At 49.1% G+C, this 21,201-nt stretch overlaps 1 protein-coding gene across 4 annotated transcripts in view; it reads right to left on the bottom strand.

The window, feature by feature from the left end:
* Positions 1 to 21,001, bottom strand: part of UGT8 (UDP glycosyltransferase 8) — a 42,016-nt gene extending 21,015 nt beyond the window's left edge. Inside the window, exons 1-2 of one of the 4 annotated variants that reach the window (XM_071555460.1) lie at positions 20,960 to 21,001; positions 3,906 to 4,729 (exon numbers count right to left, since the gene is read on the bottom strand). In XM_071555460.1, the coding sequence (XP_071411561.1) occupies positions 3,906 to 4,727 (822 nt within the window). In that variant the 5' untranslated portion in view covers positions 4,728 to 4,729; positions 20,960 to 21,001. The other 3 variants (XM_071555458.1, XM_071555461.1, XM_071555459.1) reach the window with 3 other exon arrangements.
* Positions 21,002 to 21,201: the final 200 nt, after the last annotated feature.

Here is a 21,201-nt window from a genome sequence, read left to right as displayed (position 1 = left end):
CAATTAATACCTGTTGACAGCTGTGGCTGAAAGGACAACTTGCTCTGAAACGTGCACATCCTCCTCCATCGCATAAACTTAATTTATTCATGGAGTATTTCCCAGGGCGGCTGCTCGCAGCACCCCTCAGGTTCCTGCCCTGATTCAGGGAGCGCCTTACCGGGCTCATTAACGCCTCATACACATTAACCCAAGATAAAAGCCAGGGCCGAGGTTTGCTCACTGTTTCTTCAAAGGGGTGTTCTTTTAAGAAGCCAGCTTCATTCAGACCCCTCGAGGGAGAGGCAGAGGTGCCTCTTACTTCGCTAATGGCCACTGACAGTTATCAGGAAAACACTGCCAGGGTACACCATACACTTGATAGTTTAAGTCAGTGATTATCTTAAGGACTTGATAATCAGTCCGTCTCTATCTTTCGAGGCTAATTCTGATCACGGTGCCCTCTAACGCAATTCAACACACTTCTCTGAGTTAACGACGCAAACCCTGGACTTTACTGCACGTGCATGTAACCTTTGATTCACTGATGCATAATGGGAACAGCCACAATGATGTCCTTGCTTTTTTTACAGAGCGGCGCACTTCAGGCAAGGAGCACCTCCTGAACCCAGTTTAACCAGCGAAAATGCCACGCTGGCTACCCCAGAGGACGGCTGACACTTCCCGCTTCGGGCTCCGCAAAGCGACCATCAGCCCCTCCACACGACGGAGAGGAGCGACACGAGCCACGCTCAGGGTTCATCCATCGGAGGGCAGAACGTGCCATCCCATCCCCAGGCATTTCGGGCGCTGCGTCCCGCTGAGCCCGAGCCTGCCGTGCCGAGGAGGGAGCCAAAGGGAGCCGGGAGGAGCGGCGACCTCCAAAGGACCTGCCGCTCGCCCTCCCTCCCGCTCCTTGGCACAGCGATCGCTGCTGCGCCCGCGCCGAGGGACACTGCGCCAAGCGCCGAGCGGGGACATGGCAGGGGGGGACGGCAGGGGAGGACGGCAGGGCTCGGGGAGGTTGGCAGGGGTACCAGGGTGGGACAGCAAGGAGGGGCATCAGGGCTCGGGGGGGCTGGCACGGGTACCTGGAAGGGACAGCAAGGAGGGGCATCAGGGCTCGGGGGGGCTGGCACGGGTACCTGGGAGGGACAGCAAGGAGGGACATCAGGGCTCGGGGAGGCTGGCACGAGTACCAGGGAGGGACGGCAGGGAGGGGCACCAGGGGTCGGGGGGGAGGGCTGGCACGGGTACCTGGGAGGGACAGCAAGGAGGGACATCAGGACTCGGGGAGGCTGGCACGGGTACCAGGGAGGGACAGCAAGGCTCGGGGAGACTGGCACGGGTACCAAGGAAGGACAGCAGGGCTCGGAGAGGCTGGCACGGGTACCAAGGAAGGACAGCAGGGCTCGGAGAGGCTGGCACGGGTACCAGGGAGCGACAGCAAGCAGGGATATCAGGGCTCGGGGGGGCTGGCACGGGTACCAGGGAGGGACAGCAAGCAGGGATATCAGGGCTCGGTGAGGCTGGCACGGGTACCACACGGTGCCCGCAGGGACTGCAGCCTGCCCAGCACGACAGAGTCTTGGCGCACACACAGGGCACGCTCCAGCAGCCGTGATTTATCACAGAATCATGGGCTGCATCTCCTGTGGTCCCCCATCCAAGCATCAACACACAGTTAAAGGGGCTAAAACAGGGATTTACAAACCCCACCCGCTGCCCAGAACCGACTATCAATGCAGATGGGGCAGAGCAAAGCAGGAGTAACGTTCCTTTCCCCTTCACACACGCAGTGTGTGTTACGCGACACGGCCATTCCGCACCCACTGCCACATGGTACCTTAAAAAGCTGTGGGTTTCGAACTTGAAACAAGTGAGAACAGGTGTAAATTCCAAATATCCACAAAAAGGAGCTACCACATCCCCTAGAATCAAAGAATGGCCATCCCACAGCACTTCAAAACACCTTGACCTTTATCTCCTCGTTGACTGCTCAATTATTGCTCTCTGCCTCTTCTTTTTAAGGTGCTACTTTTGAGTAGCAAACTGGAGCTTTTCGGTTACGTGCAGGCATTCGGGTTGGGTGAAACAAACTACTTGGTGAGGGGTAAAAACGGGGAAAAAACTGCCGGCAAGACACAAGTGCCACTAACTGAGGGGCCCAGGTGTGCTGTGTTCGGCAGCAGTTGGACTTGAAAAAACGCCACTGATTTTTATCTAATACTTCTCTAAAAGACAAAGTGAACAAGGGTACCTAAAAGCAGTTTTGGAGACACTAAGAAACCAAATAATTTTAATAGTAGCTTAAATTTGCCTGCTAAAGGTGTTCTATCCAGACACACCCCCCTTTTCTCATCATCTCTAAGCAGGAGCATAATTTTTGAGAGAGCTCCTGAAGCATCACCAGTTCCAGCCCAGCACAGAAATGGGAACCAGCTCCTCTTCTGGCTCACCTTAATGCACCAAACTAAGAGCTGCAGAAAATAAATTAGCCAAGGCTCCTGCCTCAGAGATGCAGCAGGAGCAGGGAACAGCCGCAGTGCTCGCCATTCAGTTTAATCTCCCAGAACAGAGGCACAGTTACGAATTTTATCTCCCTGCTCAGTAAACGCCAACTGATTGCTCAGTAATTAACCTACAACACATACCACAGGGGATTATGTGTAACACCTTAGGCATGGACAAATTGCAGGATAAAAGACGAACGTGCTCACTTTGTTTCTCTCCCGCAGCACATTCAAATCTCGTGCTTAGAACACTCAAAGAATGAATTACCAGATAAAACTAAGCACGTGGTAAATAACATCTCAGTTCACAACTAGTTAGAGGTGGTTTTTTTCACTCCACTGTAATGAATATTTGCCAGCATGTACTAGGCTATTTCCAGGTCGCTGTCACTCTGGGTATATTAAACAAAAAGAAAACAGTGTTAACCCAGTGCCCAAACTGACCATGCAAAAGACATTTTTTTCTCCTTGCAGAAAAAGAAAATACCAGTTTAGAAAAGGAAGAAAATGCTCATTTCATGCTAAAAGCAACAGCAGAATAAGGTATTTTACCAAGATGGTTGAGCACTGCAGGCCTACCTACACATTTATCTCCCAGCCCTAAGCATCTATTAACATGTGCCACTCGGTCAAGATCTGCCTTTTATGTACACGTAAACCAAGTGCAAATGACATGGTGTTCTGTGAGATTTTGTTCTGCCTGTCACTCACCCCTGTGCTGCTGAATAGAGGCCTCCTTTTGCAGCAGGTATCAAAGATCACCTACTACACTGGAGTAATCAAACTTAATTATTAATCTGTGCAGCCTGGATTTCCAGAGTCCATGCAACCACTATCACTGTTTCAGTTCCTGATGGCCAGCACGAGCACAATAAAAACTCACATCCAAGTGTAGCAGTGGTGCCACTTAGGTCAGCTCACACCTCCTTGTCTTGATCTACACACAGTTTTTTCATGCTTATATACACACAGCCTTAAAGACATTTTTACTTAAAGCCAAGAGAGGCATAAAAACAAATACCCCAAAGATCAGTAACACCATGAAGTTAAATGGTATAACCCATCAGTAGCCTTCATCCATTCTCCCTTCTCAGTTTGAACCATGTTTGGTTCAAAGCTTTGATGTGACTTTTAAGGCAGAGCACACTGTTCTCCACCCCTAATGCACCATTAAGCACTTTACTCAAAAGCAAAACACTTTCTGCAACCACAAAAGAGCAATTTTGTGGACTTTGTATATCACAGTTCCCCTCACCACCACCCCAAGCAACTCCCAGAAACTTCAAGAGCACATTCCACCAAGCAACAGCAGAACACCACAAACCATTTGAAATTCACTGCTTAAAAACCATCCCTCACGACATGAGGTCAACCAGCAACCACAAAATGACTGCAAAACTCAGCAAACCTTACTTCTGGGAGAGGGCTGGCCGGTTTGGTGAGGATTCCTCCCACATAAACCACGTTGGGTAGAGTAGGTCTGGGAAACTCCAGTGCTACATCAGTACAAAGCATCCACAGGCTGGATCCATGGACCAAGTCATACATGGACCTTTCCGGAAGAACTCTGTGTTTCTGCATTATCCTTTCGTATTTTGGCAGAACCAAAAAACTGACTCCAAACCTTGAAATCAGATAAACAGCAGTGTTTTTAATCCTCTCAAAGAGGTTCATGTGATCTGTGAGCAGCGAGTTAAATTCGGGAACGTAGGACAGAGGAGCTGGAGCGCCCACTTCTGCTGGGTACCAGAGGCCAGTGGAAAACACGGCGTACTTAACCCCCAAAAGATGAGCTATAACAAACCCACACATCTCATTGGGATCCACCAGCAGCAGGTCGAAGCTCTCCTGTTTCAGGGCACGCATGAGGTCTCGGTTGCCAACAATCATGTCGCAGTTCTTGGAGTAGTGGTCCAAGATATCGAACAGTTCGAGGGCTGTCAGTCTCCCCGAGAAGATACTCCTCATCTTGGACTGGAGAAAATCATCCGAGGTGCTGCTGTTAAAGATCCCTGGGTAGCGCTGGAGTCTGTAGTGATTAGATGGAGGAATCTCCCTGCCCTCAGAGAGGAGAAACACTGTCTGGTGACCTTGGTCATGCAAGGCTGAGGCCAGAGTCTTGAAAATATAAAGATGGCTTTCAAACATAATTGGCGGCACGACGACGATTTTGGCAGCCCCGGCGATCCCGACAGCACTCCACAGGAGGATGAAAGCTGGAGCGTACGGCTTCATAGCTGCAACGGGAAAAACAGCGTGACATCAACACTCAACACATTTGGGAGCTGCTGGGGAACTCACAGCAAGTTATTATCTGGCTGTCCCGTGAAAGCTCAGCACATCTCCCTGTTCTCAAGACATTTCTGCTGTGGTCACAGGGAACAAGACACTCTGTTACAGACAGCACTTGGCAGTGCCCTGTTGCCAGCAAGATCTGCCTTTTGCCCACCCCTCGCTTTCCATCTGGCATTAAGGGTAAACAAGAGACTTCCTCCAACACAGTCAGTCATATGGCACCTACATGGAACAGCAGGAAAACCAGCTGAGACAGTGAGCTTGGTACTCTCCACACACACCCCACACGTTGCACTTCCAAATTACAAATGCCATCCAACAGCTTCCAGACATCACAGCAGCCCTGAAAGCCAAGTCCTGCCACACTTGGGATCATGTTAAGAGCACAACTGCATCACTTAGCATCTTTCTCAGTCACTTTATAAATTAAACGAAGTTCAAAAACCCCAAGGCTAAAATCCTGAATTTCTTCACACATGAGACCCAAGGGAAGCACTGGTCATCTTCAGTGCATAGGATGCAAGATAACTCTTAGTATAAACACAACTCAGCCCTGCTCCCTCAACTGGAACCTCCTACATCCAGCTTGCAGTTTGAGCACACCACACTACTGCTAACACCATTAGGAGCATTCCTACTACAAGGTCTTGTCACAGGCTGCAAGTTCTTCTCCTTCAATTTGCAACTCTCTGGGTCTGATTTCAGGGTAACATTTTTTGATGTTTTGTTTTCATATAAGACAATGAGAATAGAGAAGGGACTTTTTTGTTTCTCCCCAAAGGAAATGCAAATCCATGAAGTATTTTCCTTTAGTTTCAACAACACTGGTCAGACAGACAGGGGTTTAAAGTCAAAACCAGGGAGAGAGAGGCTACCATAGAGTAAGAACCAACTTTACTCTGAGCTTTCAAAACTACATTTTGTGTTTGAGACAATGTACTAACAGGAGGTCACAGCACACATGTCAACATATCAACCTGCACTGAAGCACTTGAACAAGTACTTGACTCTGAACCTACTTAAATCAGCACTTGAACATGCACTTGAGCACCAGTTCTAACCCACACAGAGAGACATCCCACACGTGGTTCCTGACAACAGCTTGGGAGTGGGAAAGGACTTCTTGCACTCCTGTTTTGGTGATTTAAAACCCTGAATGCACCAGAGGAGAACCAAGTGCATTAGAAGTACAGAGAGGGCATGTCAATCTCCTCAGTCACCTCAGGACAGAGAAACAAGCCCAAGCCAAAGCAAACAATCTGCTCTGTGCTCATGCCAAACCAACCCATGCAGAAACCCAAGTCTGTTGCAGTGTCCTTTATAAATAAGAGCAGATAATGCTGCTGCTCAGTCCTTATCTCCCTGTGGTGTAGCCTTGTAACTGTCCTACACAAGATTGCTTGCTCAGGACTCAAAGCATCTCATTTTATGTATCTAAATTACTGTATTAGAATTATACTTACTGTATAGTATAGTTACTATACAACATTAATTTTGTACATTTTTAAAGTACTATTACTCTATAAAATGAAGTTTCTGAAGGGAGCATCACCAGAAGCACCTGAGGTGCTCACTGTGCTGCCCCCCACTGTCACTGACATCAGCAGAGGGCTGTGCAAGTGCCAAAGCACACAGGCTTAGTGTGGTGCCAACAAGCCACACAATCATTTCGGTTGGAAAAGGTCTCCAAGACAGTCCAGTCCAACCTTGGACTGAACCTTGTCCACTAGACCAGAGCACTGAGTGCCACATCCAGTCATTTCCTGAACACCTCCAGTAATGGTGACTCCACAAGCTCCCCATGCAGTCCATTCCAACACCTGACAGCCTTGCCCATGAAGAAATTCCTCCTGATGTCCAGCCCGAGCCCACCCCGCACAGCTCGATGCTACAACCTCTTGTACCATCACTGGTTGCCTGGGAGAAGAGATCAACCTCCACCTTGGCCTCCGTTCCCCAGGCTAAACAATTCCAACTCCCAACTCAAAGGACTTCCTCTCCAGACCCTTTCCCACCTCCATTCCCCTTCTTTGGGCACACTCCAGCACCTCAGTGTCTTCATTAAAGTGAGGAGCCCAGAAGTGGACACAGTCCAGTGCAGAGTGAGAATCCCTTCCCCAGTCCATGTTCAGCCATTTTCAACAGGATAACACTCCTTAGGTAAGAGAAATTACAAAAAAAACCCAAAAGCACAAACCCAATGGTTCAGCAATGAAACATTTGACAAAAATGATGGATCAAATTTAGAAAACCCCCATCCCTGATTCCATGTCTGCATGCCAGAAGCATTCCCACGGTGTTGAGTTACTGCTCCTGCCAACAAGAGCCATATTACCAAACCATGAATGGAGCTGCAGCACTGGGAAACTCAGTGTTCTATCAGCAGGAGAAATCAAAGGCTGCAGCAGCCCAAGGGCTAGTCAGGATCCAACAAGTTGCCAGATGCAGCTCTGCTCCCATCTCCTGACCACAGACAGGCCCAGAGCACAACTCAGGAAGATAATCCTTAGCCCCAAGGCCTGTTTTCCATGGCTTGGTTATGCACATGCCATCAAAATCCATGGAAACTACAGCTGTACTTCCCTGGGATGCTGACAGTGCTGCCCCACTGCTTCCTGTCCCCACAACACCTAATGGGAATCACACTGGATATTTTACTCTTTGTAAAGGCACTTCTAAAGCACTACTTACCGACCATGAGAATCTGACAATAACTACAAACAATTTAGCAATTCTTTTTCCTTCTTGCAGTGTGTCACTGTCAAGAGATGACCACACACTTCCCTGGCATTCTGTACCTTGTGGAATCTTCAGAACTGGTAAAACAATAATCACTTCTCCAAAGCCTATTATGCAACTCCCCTTTTCAGCACAAGCACCTTCCACGAGGACAGGAAAATGTATGTACAGGATCTGCCAAGCCATAAAGATATTGAACACATGATGCTGTTAGAGAAATGCCAACTAAGTGACATTTTTACTGGGAAAAATGGCATTGACCTTCTATAGAACTTTGGCAGGAACCTGCTGGCTCATCATTCCATGCCCTGGCCAGACAGGAGCAGGAGCTTGGAAGGCTTGAATTAAATAGGAACAAGGGCAATAGGCAACAGCACTTTGTAAGCTGTCAGGTGTCCCAACAGAAAACAAAGCCCAAAGCCCAAGGATGAGTTTCTCCAGGATCACTGACAACATGAAACCATTTGGTACCTCTACCTTAAGCTTTTCTTTTTAGGATTTGCCTCCACTAAGACTGTTGCAGGGTCTGAGCTGACACGTAACATCCTTTTACCAAAGAGGGTGAAAAGAAAAATCCAAATGTGCTAAAAGAAAGAAAAACAAAACCCCCAACCAACAAAACAACATCCACAAAACCATCACAGAACCAAAACCAATAATTTCAGCCAAAACCCACCCAAAAGCAATGGTATGTAAAAAAAAACAACAACACAGTGGCTTTACAGGAGTGAAACCAACTGCTGACTGCAAAGGGTTCACCTAGAGGAGCACAGCCAGAAAAAGTTTCCTATTAAAGACAATAAAGACCTATGAAGTCAAACATTAAACCCACTCCAACAGCTGCTCATTAAGTTAATGACCTACATATGGGGTTATTAAAATGAAACACAAAGTATGAGTTTTAAAGTGTTACAGAAAACCAAACACACTAACACAAGATAGCTGACAAAAACTCATACAAATCCCGATTTTTTTTTAGGAAGTGTTTTTCCATTCACCCAGAAGGACCAAGCAGGACCCATAACAAGAAGTGACTGCACAGAAAACAGTGGCTTTCAGAGATAAAAAACAGAGGGACAATCCTTCCCTCCTGAGTGCACAAAGCTCTAATAATTGAAAGCAAAGCAACATGGAAATAAACTGAGTAACATTTATGTTTACATAACTTACATTAAAAAGTGAATGTTTCAATTAGTAACAAATGGACTGGCACTACATCTATTTCTATCTTAAATTATTTTAGATTCATTCCAATTAATAATTCGTGTAACAGTCAGTTACACTGTAGGAATACATAACCAAGATGAGATTTAGATGTGCTGCCAATCCTTAATAATCTGCTAATCACTAATTAAAACTTATGAGCAGATTCGGCAGTTTTTCTGCTTTACACCACTGGTGCCAACCTGCTATTTCTGAACCTCAAATACCCATTTTCAAGCCAGCAATATCATTGTTGATCTTTTCCTCCATTGTAGACAAGATCTAGAAGAGCCTCTCAAGCTCCTCCATACACGGCACAGCTTTAACTGAAACTGCTCCAATGTTTATTGCTCTCAAAAGAGTAAACAGCTCTCAGGCACTTACACCTAAGGATATAAAAAGTCCTTTTTATTCACTGCTAACACACAACACTCCTGACTTCGAAAGTACCAAAAGCAGCTTTACAGAGCTTGAGTGCAGCGAAGCCACTTTATTTTTCAAGTTGTTCCCTTCCTTTCAGCCTCTCTTTAGCTTTGCTGAGGGTTGTTGAGTTTACCTGGGCAGCCTGAGCGGGACCTGTGCGGGAAAGGTGCCCTTCATCCCAACCGGCAGCGCTGCTCTGACAGCAGAGGAGCAATCTCTGAGCTGCCCAGCGCTCTCACCTTACCCAAAGCGCTCAGATTACTCATTTACAATTCAACAGATTGGCACACATTAAAGGAGCGGCCTCGCCGGCCGCGCTGCCACCTCTACAAACCCGAGAGGTTAGCACTGAAATGACTATGCCCAAACGGAAAACATGATATACACCACGGGAGCATCAATATTAAAGAGAAAAAAGGGAAAACGTGAGATCTGTGTGATTTTAAGCAAACTGAATGCCACAATCTGCCACCAGTGACCAGGTATTGTTATACTCTGCGTTGGTGAGGCCACACCTGGAGTGTTGTGTTCAGTTCTGGGCCCCTCAGTTCAGGAAAGAGATTGAGGGGCTGGAGCGGGGCCAGAGAAGAGCAACGAGGCTGGAGAAGGGACTGGAGCACAAGCCCTGTGGGGAGAGGCTGAGGGAGCTGGGGGTGTTCAGCCTGGAGAAGAGGAGGCTCAGAGGTGACCTCAGCACTGTCTGGAACTCCCTGAAGGGAAGTTCTGGCCAGGTGGGGGTTGGTCTCTTCTCCCAGGCACTCAGCAATAGGACAAGGGGGCACGATGGGTTCAAGCTCTGCCAGGGGAAATTGAAGTTGGAGAGCAGAAAAAAATTCTTTGCAGAGAGAGTGCTCAGGGATTGGAATGGGCTGTCCAGAGAGGGGGTGGATTCCCCATCCCTGGAGGTTTTTAACCTGAGCTTGGCCGTGGCACTGAGTGCCATGATCTGGTAAAGGGACTGGAGTTGGACCAAGGGTTGGACTTGATGATCTGGGAGGTCTTTTCCAACCCAATCCATTCTGTGATTCTATGATCTGATTAACTGAAGCTCCAACCCTGCCCTGCTACTCAAACCCCCACTGACATGAACTTGTTTCAGGTACAAATCTGTTTGCTTTAGCTGTTATTAAACAGGTTTACAGATCAAACACAGTATCCAGCACTAACAAGCCTGTAAGCACCTCAGACAAGCACAGAACCAAGCCCTACAAGGACAGTTGCATGACCAAAGGCCCTGTAAGCCAAGCCTTTTATCAAGCCCAAGATAGCCAGGAAAGAGTAACAAAAGGCTCTCACAGGTAAGTATAAGGATGAAAAGAGGAAGAAAAATACTCCAAGACAAACCAAACATTCTCTAACATTGGTTACAGGATGATTCCATGATAAACATGTACTCCAATCTTAGTGTCAGCCACAGGCAAGCAGCTGACATTGAAGACTAAAGACACACAGAAGCATTGAAGTGATGCTCTGACTCTGGAAATGGGAGGAAATGCACTGACCAAACCACATCTGTCAGCAAATCTCAGGAGGTGCTCAAAGTAACAGACACAGGAAGGTTTTAATTAGTGGCACAACAGATGACAGTAAGAAAGTCCACAGTGTTCACACTCAACATGCAATCTGACTGCTAAACCCTTTAAGCTGTCAATAGTCAGGTATGTTCTAACCCACAACGCTGCCTGCTCTGCTGTGCATATTCCACAGGCAATAGGAAATCCCACTCCATAATCCCTTGGGAGCATTAAGTAAATCAGGCCCTTAAGCTGATTTCTGGCAGTTCAAGATGTGGAAGCAGTTGCTGAACAACACAGGCTGTACAGCAGACAAAAACATCAGCAGTGGGGGAAAGCAGAGCCCTGGGGCAACAACCCAGGATATTATCTGGGAAGAGACTCCCCCAACAGGTATTTCACAGCCTTCAGCTTTATCTCCTTACATTTTTCCTATCACACACCTTGGTACTAATTGCTGTGTGTGCTGTGATTGTTCCTCTGTGTTGCAATGTTGTAGATGAGTGTTAAGATTGGGCTTTTAACTACAGGCTCCTTTTTCAACTAAATGGATAAATTAAGAGATGAGTAAGAGCAGGCTTTTTAATTTACTTCGTACAGTCTCCCAAACAATTCCATCATCTACCCAGTAACTCAAGCACTTGGAGGAGTACAAGAACATGCAGAGAAAAGAGGAAGATGTCACTGCAATCCTGTCACACCTACTGTGTCACCTGTGCAAACAGAGCTGTTCAGAGGGAGCCAAAAGATGCAATTTATGAAACAGCTTTTATTATTTGTGTAACAGGTTTTATCAAACACTGAAGGATTTTACCTGAGCTTTTGTATTGAACAACTGTGGGAAAACAATTTTGGACAATCTCACTCCAAAGGTTGCAAGGAAGAGGCAATTCTCTTTCAAAATATAGATTTCATATCTCATACACAAGTACTTTCAATGGCCATGCCAGTAGGTAGATCCTTCACAAGTAAATTGGGAATAACACCCTAATGCAAGGCATAAAGTCCTATTAAAATGCCTTTAGAGCAAGTGGCCAAAGTATGATCTTGGCAACACTTGGCCAGGGCTTCCTAAAATAGCAAGTTTGAGTCTGCATGGCTACAAAAAGCTGTCCTAAACTTCTGAAAATATCATACCTATAAAAATTAAAGACTCACAAAGACTATCTTTATTGTTCCATGGATAGGTTCTAAATCTCCTCAAGACTTCTGAAGTTATGAACAGTCAGATGTGATGTTTTACACCAAGTCCCAGCACACTGGGAGATAATGCTGCAGCACTGACAGCAGTCAAGGACTGATCTACCTGAGAGGAAAGGTTTAAAGTCTAATAAAATATTTTCATAACATGGAATTACAACAGGGCAAAGGCACCTTTCACTTGACACAACCTACAATTCTCAACACCCCACACACTAGAGAAGAGTGAGCAAACAATATGCAGGTCAAAATATAAACTTTATTGAATGCTACTGCTGTACTATATCCATTTTCCAAGTTCAGTCCAACTAATTGCATCAAAGTGAGTTTCAGGAAGCTTTGACAGCCTGTGAAACATTAACCTTCGCAGACCTCCCAGGCAGGGTAGACAAAACAAATCAAGATACATTCTTGAGGCCTTTTAATAACCTAAATAAAAGCAAAAAGAACAAGAACAGCGAGTTCTTTTCCTCGTTCTGCTCTGCACCAGGCAACTCAAATGGGGCATTTCACCATCCTCACGGTCTCACTGCCACAGTGGGGACCAGCAAACCCCAGCAGTGAGCACACTGCTCCCAAAGCCGCGTGCCTGGAGCTGCGGGAACGTGCCCGGGACTCGGATTTCTCCGCATTGGCGCTTCCACCAGGCGGGTCTGCTCGGCCCTGCCCACCCCAGCACCTTGCAGGAGAACTGCTGACTGCACAGAGCCATCTGCTCCCAGGCAGGACACGCACATTCCCTGGGGAGAGGTCTGGCAGGAAAGGCTCTCACGCTGGGCTGGATGAACTAGACAAATTGCACACCTTTCTCAGAGCTGCTGGGAACTCTCAGAAGCTGCAGGAGCTTGGCACCAACACACAGGTCCCCTGAGAGGGTCCCCTCAACTCGGGAGACTTACTCTCCCAGCAAAGTTCGTGCACCAGGAAGCAAACAGAAATACTGCTGTGAGATCCAGGGCTGGGGGCATGAACAGAGAAGCCAACAGGTTATTCCACATTTCCTACAGACACCAGTGGTGCTTGAAGGGTTATTTAGTTTCCCTGCTCCTGCCCTGCCCTGAAGAGCCCAGAACAGTCACCCCTCACACGACTAAGTGCAGAAAAAAAGAGAAAACCTTCCACCTGCAGGGAGCAGGTGGCACAAGTGCCACAAGCAGCTGATGGTGACAAAGATGTCTCAGCCAAGGGGTCAAAGCTGCCCAGGAAGCCTTTGCTCTCACACTGGCATCAAAAGACAGGCTGAAGTAATACTGAATGAAGTACAAAAAAAGAAGAAAAATAAAAAAACCTGACTGCTTTTCAACACTTTGATCAGTGACTGAATCTCTGATAACATGACTCTCTGAAGGGGCTGGAAGGAATCACAGAGCACTTCACAGTGAGCCTAATTTGTTGGTGCAACAAGCACAGCCTGTAATTACATCCTGCCAGCACCCAAGCATGAATTCTGCCTCATGAACAAGCCTGGGGATCTGAAACAGCATTTCTTTTAAACTCAAACCCATTTTACTGGGATTTTCTTTTAACTTCACTAATTATTTGGGGGGATGCTTCACTTCTCACTCCAGTTGGCCTCAGCTTGGTACAGGCTTCCCCTGGTCACGCCATCACATGACACCCAGAAGCACTCAATGAATGGCTTTGTTCCTTTCTGACTTCATCCTATAGCAAATAAGCACATTTTAACCAGCCACACAAACAGAACCACAAAGGAAACCATGGCAGGTTTGTTAGGAAAAAAGGAACTTAGGACAAAAGTTACAATACATGATATAGTCATGTTTTGTTCTTATTCAGCTCAGTTAAAACAATTGTAGCAACAACACACACTCCAGAAACATTCAGACCGTTCAGTCTGTTAATCATTAGGTTTTGGTTTGAAATGCACAGGTAGGTTTTCTTTGAAGTCAATTAATTGGGTTTTGGAGTGACTGCTTTGAATCACCTCCCAGCAGAATGTGAGCCCAGAGTACAGATAAAGTACTGGATGTAACAGTTTGCTATGGAGTTTAATCCTCAGACTGATCTTAAGAGCCAGACCACATCACTCAACAGAGCAAGAGAGGACAGAAGTCAATTTGGGAGTCAACTAAAAACGTGTAAAACACTCCAGTAAGGGTTGGTTTGGAGTTTTTTGCAGTAGCTCCACAAATTTGTAAACATCCTGTCAGGATGTAGCATCAGTAGTTGACTAAAATTTGAGTAAAACTACAGAAAAGAATGGTCTGAAACAGAGTAATTGAGAAATTCCAAAGAAACTGAGACTTTGGTACTATTTGTTCATTCTCAAACATTAAGGAAAAGAAAAAATAGATCCAAAGATAACAGAGGATCAAGACAAAGACAGCTCAGAACTCCAAGACTGATTCACAGAACCATCTGGGTGTAAAACCAAACCAAATAAAAAATAATTCAGACACACCAAAAGCTTCTATCCATGCACCTGTTTGTTCCCACCCACCAAACTGGCACTTCCTGGGAGATGGGAACATCTTCCTCCATTTCTGGAAAGCAGCTAAAACTGGCTGAACATTAACAGTGTAGAGTAACAAATACCTGATGGGGGTTTGTAACAGAAACAACTACAGCCTTGCTATAGGCTGTCAACTGAAGTTATTTCACTACTAAGCACGTTAAGGCAAAATTTAATCCAATAAAAAGTAGTCTGAGCTGAAATTATTAGGAGTAGTCCAATCTCCATGTGTACTTTAATGAAAATAAAGGGATAGGAGATCACACTGTTCCAGGACCAGCAAGGCTTCATCAGGGTCTAATTCTCCAAAGCTTTTTTGGTGCTGGCACTACTCTGGTGTACACATTTTACCTACACTACAGTGACTTCAGCCAATGCCAAACCCCACCAAGAAGATCTCCAGAGTCAGGAAAGCTCTTGAGGAACTCACTGCTAACCAAGGTCCAGGGGGAACACCTCAGCACACCCATGCCATAAACACACGTACTTCTCAGCAGCTGTTTGCATTGTGATAAATTGGCAGAACTGGCTTCCCAAGCAAACCTACAAAATAAACATTTGGCTGCTTGCAAGTAGCACCTAAACTCCCTGATAATCACCCTGGTCTAGAAACCTATTAATGTGAAACAGATACAACATGAACTACCACCACAGTTGAAGGGCTTGATAATGCCAGTGGGCTGGACATTGCTCCCTTTGCTGCAATTTTTTTAATACCTTTATTTCATCCATTGGTGTTCTTGGCATCAAAGCACCTTACTCAAGACAAACAACAAAACAAATCCAACACATACAACTGCATTTTAACCTCAATCTTCACTTGAAGAATCAGAGTTTAAGGTTGTGCTGCAGTGATGCACTCCATCCTTGGGTGTGACAAATAAATAACTTTTTCCAGACTCAGACTCATCTAAAGGTGAAAATAATTTCTTAATTTAAGGAATTCAGAAGGTTCAGTTTCCTTCCCTTCAGCACACTGACAGAACCTTCATTTGTTTAAATTTTTGAAGAGTGTTCCAGCAGGGCATCAAGGCTGAATCCCAGCACAGTTCCCAATCTGAAGCTGCCTCAAGATCCCCATCAACTCTCCCTCCAGTCACTGAGTAGGAAGGGAAAACAGCTTTAAGTGGGTGACTTGTCACCAAGCTGACCCATCCATTCATAGCAGGAAAGAACAGCACAGAGCCAAGAAGAAAGCTGGGATTGTTTCCCTATACAAATAAAATTATGTGCATGACAAGTGTGCTGCTTAAGAGAAATGGCCATAACAAACCATTTTATAACCACAGTTTAGTCTGCAAACAATTGGAATAGTTCTTTCTTGCAAGGAATAACAGGGCCCCACATCCTGAGCATTTTAAATTCAGACATCCAAATGTCATAAAGTATCAGAAATATTTTGTCAAAGGGTTCAAGAAACCTGATGTCACAAGTCTTGGAAATTCCCTCCAAGCCTGGTTGTCCTGGGGGAAGGACAGAATATTAAATGGTTCTGGTGTATTTTACTTCCTGGAAAACAAGGAGAAGAGCCCTCCAACAATGCCTAGTCACAAACACTTGGAGCTGGATCAGATCTCCAGTTTTCAGCCCAAAGATACTTTCTAAAACAACAACAAGAGATTTTTTCTGAAGACTGGAAATACCAACACAGGGAGGTAAATTATTTCCAAAGCTTCTAGAGTATCAACCTTTCTCAAACACAGTCCTGTTCTCTCCTGAAATACCACTCTGTGATCACCAAACCAGTAAAAACATTTCTGTTCCAAGCCCTGTCCTGGAGAGAAAAGGTATTTCATTTACTAAGCATCCCATGAATATGATCTTAGCAAAAAGATCTCAATAGCCTTTCATTCTGCAGCAGGAGTTTTCTTAGAAGGGACTCACCCAAAAAAAGAATGAACAGAGATGAATTCCTGGTAACTATTCTAAAGGAAGTAACCTGGTTAAGACAGTGATGTGGGGGAAAAAAACCACTTTAAAGAGCCCAAAGTAGAAAACACCAAGGAAAGTAGGGGCAAAGAATAAAAACACTTGGCAGTTCAAGTCAGAAATAATCTAGTTCATACTCAGAAAAGTAATAAATAATCAAGTCAGGCTGGACACCTGTTACATTTATAAACATAATTAATTGCAGTACATCTCTGAAGTGGCAGGAGCATCCCAGCAAACACATCCTCTGTGCAAGTCTCAACAGGTACAAAAATATACACAAAGCCCAGTGGTATTTTATGGATTATAACACCTTCTCACACAATGCCTGCACTGGTATAACACACCTACCACACAGAAAATATTTTCTCCTTTCCTGGAAATAAAACATATTGCCAGACACCAACCACACATTATACAAAGCAGAGAATTATGGCAGGTTCTTATTTTTAATTCATCATGATCCAGAGCACCCTCATTTATTAACCCAGTATGTGGAAGAACTACAGAGTTATCACTCCCAAGGGTTGAACTGAATGGATAACAAACTATAAAGTGTTTCAGATATGATAAATACAGGAACATGATAGCTCTGACTGCCTTAGATTTCTGTAAACAGTAACTAAGGTATTTGGATTTATCACATAAATCTGGACTGACATCAGTGATTTGCCTCAATCAGAGCTGCAAGGACTGACCACCAGTGAACACCAACCAAGCTGAATTTGCCACCAGTGTAGAAAACCAAACCACTCCTTCACTGCCACTCCCTCTGCAAGTCACTTCCCTCCAGTGCTCTCACATAGGCAAGGACAGGACTCTCCCAGAGCTCAGGTGACACCACCAGAACAAGGATGAAGGGATCACTTCAGATGTCCTCTCCTCCAGCCCTGCTCAATCCTGGGGGTTTCTCCTTCCAAATCCTGCTTCAGAATAATCCAACCACTTACAGACAACAAAATATAAAGGACATTTACAAAACACTAACACCGTTCTCACCTCAGACAAAATATTTGTAACAGACATTACAAAATGTAAGTATTTTCTTTGCTCACATCCAAGATTAGTTAAGAGGAATTGCACAAAAAGCATTTCAGGCCAACTCCTCATTTTCTTGTATTTCCACTACAATATTTTCACAAAAGCATGAAAGCTGTATCAGTGTCAGGCTCCAGAACAACCTGGTTAGTCTTCTGGGGAAAAAACCCCAAACTACTGTAGTATCCAGTGTTCAGGCTGGATCAATGAGCAAAGCACAAGAACAAAACCAGGGAAATGTGAAGCAAAGCTTAACTGCACATTACGTTGTGTTGGGGCTTTAAACCCAGCTCAGCTAAAACAGAAAAGTGACCTTGTGTGACAATTGCTTGGAAAAGCAGGCAGGCAGCTTCAGTTTGGAAACACAGCTCAGAATTTCTGGAACAGAAGTCTGGAAACAAGTAACACCGTGAATTAATTACAAAATTAAGTCACCTGGTAATAACACTTAAAAAACCCCAATTTCAAGGTGTTGGCTTAAGGGGAGGAGACCTTCAAGGATGTCTACTATTGGAATTACTCTCTATTCATCCCCAGGGAACTCTGATGAGCAGGCAAAACGGGCTGCGCAATTCCCAACCATTCCCTATTGTTCCACACTCAGTGTTCCAACGAGTACGTAAACAAGCCACAAAGGACGCGATGCCACCAAACACCCGCAACTTTATGGCCTCAAAACTTCACGCTTGGCCGTTTTTTCCTCCTTTCTCAGCCCAACGGCGAGGGAGGCGCAGCAGCAATTACGCAATGCTGCCCCTTCGGGATGGAAACTCCGGGAATATCCAGGGAGGGCAGAGCGTCCCAGCCCCTCGGGGGTCACATCGCGGCCCTGCGATGTCCCTCACACCGCGACAGCACAACATGGAGGGGGCGGACTCTGCGCCCGCACAGTCCTGCCCGCGCTGACAAACCCCCTGACGGCTACATAGTGAGTACAGTACGGGCAGAGCGACCCGAGTGGGGCGAAATGAACCCCAAGACCGGTTTTGTCCGAAAAGCTGCGTCCCCTCGGCTCCGCTCCCGCCTTCCCGCCCTCAGCACCCCGCGCGCGTCCCCTCATCATCATCCTCATTCTCCCTCATGGAGCCCAAAGTTGCTCAGGGCGCAGCGCCGGCACCTGCCGGGCTTCCCCGCACTCACCGCTGCGGCGCCTGAGGACGCCCAAGGGGCAGAGCCCGCCCGCCTTCTGTGCCACCACACACACACACACACACAGGTGCCCGAACCCTCCCGCCTTCCCCGCCCGGGCGCCCCTCAGGAAAAGGGCGGGAAGCGACGTGTCCTTCTGGCGCCCCTCAGGACATGGCGCGGCGCGGCCCCCCCGTCCCGCCGCAGGTCACACCGTCCCCTCGCCTCGGACACCGCATCGCCGCGGCTCCCCTGCGGATCTTCTCCTCAGCCCCTCGGCTCTTCCCCTCAGCCCTGACACCCCCTTTTCGTGCCTCTTCCCCCCAGCCCTGACACCCCCTTTTCGTGCCTCTTCCCCCCAGCCCTGACACCCCCTTTTCGTGCCTCTTCCCCCCAGCCCTGACACCCCCTTTTCGTGCCTCTTCCCCCCAGCCCTGACACCCCCCTTTTCGTGCCTCTTCCCCCCAGCCCTGACACCCCCCTTTTCGTGCCTCTTCCCCCCAGCCCTGACACCCCCCTTTTCGTGCCTCTTCCCCCCAGCCCTGACACCCCCCTTTTCGTGCCTCTTCCCCCCAGCCCTGACACCCCCCTTTTCGTGCCTCTTCCGTTCACCGCCTTACACCCTTTTTCATGGCTCTTCCCCTCAGCCCTGACACCCCTTTCCATGGCTCTCCCCCCCATCAGCCCTGACACCCCTTGCCATGGCTCTCCCCCCCCCCCCTCAGCCCTGACACCCCCTTGCCATGGCTCTCCCCTCCCCTCAGCCCTGACACCCCTTGCCATGGCTCTCCCCCCCCCCTCAGCCCTGACACCCCCTTGCCATGGCTCCCCCCCCCCCCCTCAGCCCTGACACCCCCTTGCCATGGCTCTCCCCCCCCCCCCCTCAGCCCTGACACCCCCTTGCCATGGCTCTCCCCCCCCCCCCCCCTCAGCCCTGACACCCCCTTGCCATGGCTCTCCCCCCCCCCCCCCCTCAGCCCTGACACCCCCTTGCCATGGCTCTCCCCCCCCCCCCCCCTCAGCCCTGACACCCCCTTGCCATGGCTCTCCCTCCCCCCCCTCAGCCCTGACACCCCCTTGCCATGGCTCTCCCCCCCCTCAGCCCTGACACCCCCTTGCCATGGCTCTCCCCCCCCTCAGCCCTGACACCCCCTTGCCATGGCTCTCCCCCCCCCCCTCAGCCCTGACACCCCCTTGCCATGGCTCTCCCCCCCCCCCCCCCCTCAGCCCTGACACCCCCTTGCCATGGCTCTCCCCCCCCCCCCCCCTCAGCCCTGACACCCCCTTGCCATGGCTCTCCCTCCCCCCCCTCAGCCCTGACACCCCCTTGCCATGGCTCTCCCCCCCCTCAGCCCTGACACCCCCTTGCCATGGCTCTCCCCCCCCTCAGCCCTGACACCCCCTTGCCATGGCTCTCCCCCCCCTCAGCCCTGACACCCCCTTGCCATGGCTCTCCCCCCCCTCAGCCCTGACACCCCCTTGCCATGGCTCTCCCCCCCCTCAGCCCTGACACCCCCTTGCCATGGCTCTCCCCCCCCTCAGCCCTGACACCCCCTTGCCATGGCTCTCCCCCCCCCCCTCAGCCCTGACACCCCTTGCCATGGCTCTCCCCCCCCCCCTCAGCCCTGACACCCCCTTGCCATGGCTCTCCCCCCCCTCAGCCCTGACACCCCCTTGCCATGGCTCTCCCCCCCCTCAGCCCTGACACCCCCTTGCCATGGCTCTCCCCCCCCTCAGCCCTGACACCCCCTTGCCATGGCTCTCCCCCTCAGCCCCTGGCTCTTCTGTCCTCCATGGCTGTTCCCCTCGCCCTCCGGCTCTCACCCCCACCTTTAGCCACGGCTCTTCCCTTCAGCCCCACGGCTCTCGCCCCACCAGCCCCTCGGCCGCGGGGCGATGCAAGGCGCCCAGGGCTTCCCCTTGGGCTAGAGGAGGCAAGCGGCAGGAGGGAGAACTACACAAGGACCCAGGGGGAACGGAGGCCCCTCTCCGCCTCGCCGCCCGGGCACGGACCCCCCGCCGGAGCCGCACGTCCCCCCCCCGGGTCCCGCCGAGCGCGCTCACCGCTCTTCCTTCAGGGCCGCTGCTCGGCGCCGCCGCCTCTGGTAAGGAGCCGATGGCCGCAGCTCCGCTCGGGGCTCCTGCCCTTCAGCCGGGTGCGCCCGGGCCGGGCTGCGGCGCTGCTGCGGCGCCGGGAGCGCCGGGCCCGCCGGTGCCTCCGCCCGGGCTGTGTTGCACCTGCCACGGGGCTGGGCTGCCCTGCCAGCACAGGACGGTCCCTCGCTCCGTCCTCCCTCAACTTCGCATCACTCCGCGCTGCCCCCGCTCCGCCCCGCCGCATGCACCGGCGCTGCCGTCCGCCCCCGGCTGCGGGCACAGGCTCGGCTGCCCGCCCGCCCCATGCACTGCCCCGCGCCCGGACCGCGGGCAGCTCCGGCACAGGGCAGGGCCCCGCACCGCCCCTGCGGGAGGGACCGCGGTCGCCTCCGCCAATCAGCCCCGGCCCCACCACGGTCAGTCCCCACCTTGTCAGCTCCAGCCCCTGCCCCGAGTAGAGAGAGACCTTCCTCTAGCTCAGATCCATCCAACTGACGAGCTAAACGCGAGCTAAATAACGTAATTACCCATCTTCCTTAATCCTAGCAAATTAGCCTTTAAGGCCATCACCTGGCAGCCTTTAAATACTGATGCTAATTCCCCAATTACTTTTGTGTGTGTGTGTGGTTTGGGTGGACGTGGATTTGGTTTCTGTGTCTGTCTGTGTCTG

The sequence above is a fragment of the Pithys albifrons genome, chromosome 5 (assembly GCF_047495875.1).
Source record: "Pithys albifrons albifrons isolate INPA30051 chromosome 5, PitAlb_v1, whole genome shotgun sequence".
NCBI lineage: Eukaryota > Metazoa > Chordata > Aves > Passeriformes > Thamnophilidae > Pithys > Pithys albifrons.
This window is presented reverse-complemented; position numbering and strand designations above follow the sequence as displayed.